The sequence below is a fragment of the Plecotus auritus genome, assembly GCF_963455305.1.
Source record: "Plecotus auritus genome assembly, chromosome: 4".
Classification (NCBI taxonomy): domain Eukaryota; kingdom Metazoa; phylum Chordata; class Mammalia; order Chiroptera; family Vespertilionidae; genus Plecotus; species Plecotus auritus.
In genome coordinates this window covers 61,881,527-61,887,347 of record NC_137775.1, presented here as the reverse complement: position 1 = coordinate 61,887,347, position 5,821 = coordinate 61,881,527, and the positions used below count along the sequence as shown (strand labels likewise).

The following is a 5,821-nucleotide window of genomic DNA, read 5'->3' as shown; positions in this document are numbered from 1 at the left end:
AATAAAATGTTGATGCAGGGTGGTCATGCTTCTAATCTTGCAACAGTAGGCTGTGCTCTTTGTATTATGCCACAGGAACAAGGATGACCTCTCAGTGACCCATGCTCAGTTTCAGTCTAATTCCTGCTGGCCATTAGCCATCCAAGCATCAGATTTGGAGGTGGTGTCAGCAACATTGGAAGAGCATTATTTGTGACTTAGGGGAAATAACAATGAATAAGACGTCAGAGTCTCTGAGTTCTACTCCTGATTCTGTCACATGACCTTGGTTCACTTTAGAGGAGTTAGAACAGCTGGCTGCTCTGGGTCTCTCCTCAGCTGTGACATGAAGAGTGGACAGAAAATCTCTAATGTCTCCTCCCAGCCTTAATGTTTTTCTTTGTACAGATCTAATTAGTCAGTCCAGGATTTGATGCATGTCTTTGGCTTTACTCTTGGAATAAGTAGAGAACTTCCACACATTGAGTGGTTGACAAAGTAAAGAAAGACAATGGTATGTTCTATGGGTTATAATAGATGTAAAATGATACCAAAAAAGTGGGTTGGTTTTAAAACTACAATCTTGGGTCAGAATTCAGATGGTGAATAATTGCAAACAAATTTATTTTGTTCATAATATCATCTTGGTTAGTACCCGCATACAGCCTCATATCATCTGTAAAGCCAATGGGCCAAGGGCCATGCCCACCATCACAACCACTGCTAGAAATATCCCAACACAGTCATGCAAGACCGAAAGTAATATGTTGTGGCTGTTGGTTGAGCCTGGACACAATATTTTATGTTAGACTGTGCCCTGGCAGAGAATCTAAGCAAAACATTGAAGAAGAGACCCATTTCTTGAATGTATGGGTCACTTAGCTCAGAATCAGAAACTCAGAGCTCTTAATTCCATTCTGTGATGTTTGACTTTAGCTAAATATCTTGAAAATGTTCTTATAATTCTTTACAGAACACAGGCACTAGTTCATGTACTATCATAGAGAATTTTTTCTGGGACAATAGGCATATTGTTAATGTATTATAGGAAGTGTCAATAATTGTAAAAAGTTTAATATCAGCTATTCAGTTGTATTTAGGGTTGTTTATTTGAAACTTTAAAGAAAAATAATACTTTCCAGTTTCAATTAGATGATCATACCAAAGCAACTATAAGCAGACAGGACTTCTTCAGTATAGAAGCAGAAATTAATCTCTTCAAGAAGAATGTAAGGAATAATATTTAAAAATTGAGCCACTGTACCCGGTTTCCCCCACTGAGACCCCCTCACCCCTAACCCACTTCCTTCTCAGACTCCCAATTCTCGCCCTTAGTGGGAGACTTTTTCCTTCCCTTCCAGATTAAGCCCTGAGCCCTCCCCCACAACATTGGCACCTTCCCACCCCCTCACCCGGGAGTTGGACTGTCTTGAGACCGCCCTCCATGCCCCACCATGGAGGCTGTGTACCTGGTGGTGAATGGGGTGGGCCTGGTGCTGGACGTGCTGACCTTGGTGTTGGATCTGAACTTCCTGCTGGTGTCCTCCCTCCTGGCCTCTGTGGCCTGGCTCCTGGCCTTTATCTACAACCTGCCCCACACTGTGCTGATCAGTCTTGTGCACCTGGGCCGCGGAGTCTTGCTGTCACTGCTGGCCTTGATCGAAGCCCTGATGCGGTTCACTTTGGGGGGCTTTCAGGCCCTGTGGACCTTGCTGTACAGCTGTTGCTCTGGCCTGGAGAGCCTGAAGCTCCTGGGGCACCTGCCCTCGCATGGGGCCTTGAGGAGCCAGGATATCCTGCACCGGGGCATCCTCAATGTGGTCTCCAGTGGCCATACTCTGCTGCACCAGGCCTGTGATGTTTGTGCCATTGCCATGAGCCTGGTGGCCTACATGATCAACAGCCTGGTCAACATCTGCCTCATTGGCACCCAGAACCTCTTCTTCCTGTTGCTGGCCCTATGGGATGCAGTGATGGGGCCACTGTGGAGGATGACGGACGTTATGGCGGCCTTCCTCGCTCACATTTCCAGCACTGCTGTGGCCATGGCCATCCTTCTTTGGACCCCATGCCAGCTAGCAATGGAGCTCTTGGCCTCGGCTGCCCGACTCATGGCCAGTTTTGTGCTTGTCAATCTCATTGGCCTGGTGCTGCTGGCTTGCGTGCTGGCGGTGACGGTGACCGTGCTGCACCCGGACCTCACCATGAGGCTGGCCACCCAGGCCCTCAGTCAGCTCCACGCCCGCCCATCCTACCACAGGCTTCAAGAGGATGTTACGCGGCTGTCTCGCCTCGCACTGGGCTTGGAGGCTTGGCACCGAGTCTGGAGCCGCAGCCTACAGCTGGCAAGCTGGCCGAATTGGGGAGGGGCACCTGGGGCTCCCCAGGGTGGCCCTAGAAGGGTGCCTGCAGCCAGGACCTTGCAACAGGACATTCTTCCAGAAGCAGGGCCCAGATCAGAGGCAGAAGAGGAAGAAGGTAGAATGGCCAGAGTGACCACTGCCTGGAGCAGGGAGAGGCTCAATGAGGAGCCTATAGCCGGGCAGGACCCATGGAAGTTGCTGAGGGAGCAAGAGAAACGGAAGTGTGTCATCTGCCAGGACCAGAACAAGACAGTGCTGCTGCTGCCCTGTCGGCACCTGTGCCTCTGCCAGGCCTGCCCCGAAATCCTGATGCGCCACCCCGTCTACCACCGCAACTGCCCGCTCTGCTGCCGGGCATTCTACAGACCCTCAACGTCTACCTCTGAGAACTCCCTCCCTGCCCCTCCTCCAGCTGCACGCACCACACAGCCACCTGTGCTAGGACAGCATTCACACCTGACCTCCGGGTCCTGGCCTGAATCGCCTTTTGCCCTGTGGCTGTCATGGCAAGCCTCCAAGCCATACATCCAGGACATTGAGATGGGACACCCTGGAAGACAGTGACCTGGGTGGGGGCAGGATAGCAGCTTCTCTTTACTCAGTAGGTCCCTGCGATGCTGAGGGTGGCGTGTCACTATGTCATGCCCTGAGACTGTTGTGGCCTCCCCTCCAGCTTGCCAAGGCCCACCCAGATGCCAGCCTCTGGGGCTCCTCCTCTGCTTCTGTTTTTTTTTGTTTGTTTGTTTGTTTGTTTTTTTGGGGGTTTTTTTGCTGTTGTTGGGGGTTTGCAGGTCCTCTTCCTAGCTTCTGTAGCCACAACACATCAGTGTTATTTGGGTATTTTGGCAACTCAAGGGCCTTGCAATGATCTTGAACCTTTGCTTTTAGCCAGAAAATGTCTTGCAGATGCCCTTAGAGCTACCACTTTTGCCTGCAATGATCTTCTGAAGCTCCCTCCCAACCTCGTCCAGCAGCTGGGGTCAGAAGTTTATCCCTGTGTGTGTGTGTGTGTAGCTGCATCTGGCTTTGCGACCATGAACCCTCACATCCCAGCTCCACTGGAGCCTCAGGAGAGAGAACCAGATTTCTATTCCTGTCCTTTCATTCCCCACGTCACAGAGGAAAATGGCATTCCCCTTCTGTTTGCCTCTCCCTGGCACTGAGGAGGGCAGACTGTGCACATTCCACTGGGGTCCAAACACAGTGGGGCCAGGGCCAGGGGCATGCAGTTCCCTGAGGGGTCTTATGGCTCAGTTTCCAGTGAATAAAGTTTTGTTGACAACCCTGAAAAAAAAAATTGAGCCAGATGCAATTTTAAAAGGACTAGCTCTATATCTTGTGAGTTATTCTTAATAAATACTTAGTGAAATGTTCCTTATGCTCTCTGAGGACTGTTTTTAATAGAATATCCACTCCCACCATCTAGATGGCCTCAAAAGTTATAACCCTACCATCTTGATTTCCAATTTAGTAGGAAAACTACCAGTTAACTGTTTTGTTCAGGGATTCTGGAAATAGGGTTGACAAAGATAATAGTTTCATATATAGCTGAACAAAGAAAGCACTATTTCAGAAATGCTATTGGTTTGGGGCAGTGGTCGGCAAACTCATTAGTCAACAGAGCCAAATATCAACAGTACAACGATTGAAATTTCTTTTGAGAGCCAAATTTTTTAAACTTATACTTCTTCTAATACCACTTCTTCAAAATAGACTCGCCCAGGCCGTGGTATTTTGTGCAAGAGCCACACTCAAGGGGCCAAAGAGCTGCATGTGGCTCGTGAACCACAGTTTGCCAACCACTGGCTTGGGGGAAAAAGCTTGAAAAAAAATCAATAGTTTTAAGAACATTCTCAAAAGGACTCTATACTGCTCATGAGATAGTAAACATTAGAGTGATAAAGCAATAGGTTAATACTTAGTTTTTGTGGACCTACAGGCTGCTTCCTAATAAAACATGATTCCATTTTAGTGCTTTCACTGTCACTAGTATCAATTCTAAACTTTCCAATTAAAATCATGGCATGTATTCAATTATCAGACTACTAAAAATCTGTCATCTAAAACCCTCCATACAACTTAATTTTTTTCTGTTATTGATCTTGTTAAACAGGGAAGCACAATAGTGATCCAAGCCAATATTCTCATCTCACATTTCCTTGTGCTTGTGATTGACAAAGATCTTAACTTCTTTTCCATTTCATCAACCCATGCAGGATTTTTCACAGAAGTGCTGTGGACACCTCATGCAGGAGCACTCCACCGCTGCTAAATGCTAATCACAGCCCCACAACCACAACTACAATTGCCCCACACATTGCTCAACACAGTAGTTGAGAACCACTCTACCTAATTTCTTGTAAGGCCCCAAGTTAGATGCAACGTTATCTTCTCTAAATTTTTCTTCTTTTCTTGTTCTATTAATTCCAATGACATTCACTGTTATTTTGCCACACTCTGCAGGTAAGTCCGTTCATTCCTTCTCTCCCTTTTTTTTTTCTCTCTCCCTCTCTCTCTCTCTCCTTTCCTCTGTCTCTCTGTCTCTCTTTTTCTCTATTCTCTTCTCTAGTTCCTAAGCCAATTGAGAACAAAACCTGTGTTGTTTACTTTTGTGTCTGCAGCACACATGAACGTGTGTTTAATAAATGTTGTTGAATTAAATTGTTCTGCTTTTACAGAGGACTGCAGACTTTTCCAACCCAGAAGCATTTTAATAATGCCAGTTGGCATCCATCTAATTGAAACTATGAAGCCAAACCTGGCAGGCAGCATAGTCACTTACAGAGCTTTTAAAAATACAGGTTCAAGGGCCCCTTTCCAGAACTACTGAATCAGAGTCTGCCTCAGAGAAGCCTGAGACATGGTATTTTAAAGAAGTTCTACAACAATGCCAATCCTCTCCTAAATCACAGCTTTTAGTAGAACCCTTTAAATTTCTTTGTACTATGAAGAAAATAGGGAGATACTCCTTAAAAATATCTCAGATGCTCTTCTATTTAATTGGACAGCCTCTAGGAAAGTGTAAATAACTTGAAAAGCATGTACAAAATATATGCATTGAACTATCATATATTTTTTACTACATCAAATAACAAAGTATACTAAAAAGCTGCTATCAAGAGAGAAGCTTAGCCTTGACTTGGTTAGATCCCCTGTCATGGCACATATAAGAAGCAACCAATGAATGCATAAATAAGTGGAACAACAAATAGATCTCTCTCTCTCTTCTCTCTCTCTCTCTCTTTCTCTCTCGGTCTTTCTCTTTCTCTCTTTATCTCTCTCCGTCCTTCCTCTCTTCTCTTTATAAGTCAATCCACCAATAAAAGGCAGAAGCTGAAATTACTCAAGAATATGGGGAAAATGCTTGGTAAAGATAAAAACTCTAAAATATATTTCTCCTTTTTGTGAAGATGTTTAAAATAAACACATTTCTAATAATTCAGATGCTTGGCAACCATTTCCACTTATGTTTATGTTTG

General features: G+C 45.5%; 1 protein-coding gene across 1 annotated transcript; it reads left to right on the top strand.

Annotated features, from left to right (window-relative positions):
• Positions 1-1,433: 1,433 nt before the first annotated feature.
• On the top strand, positions 1,434-2,728 carry LOC308247088 (E3 ubiquitin-protein ligase RNF26-like; the record flags this gene model as incomplete). Its single annotated transcript, XM_080665606.1, is given in 2 exon segments — positions 1,434-2,688; positions 2,691-2,728. Coding segments are annotated over 2 exon segments (1,293 nt in total).
• Positions 2,729-5,821: the final 3,093 nt, after the last annotated feature.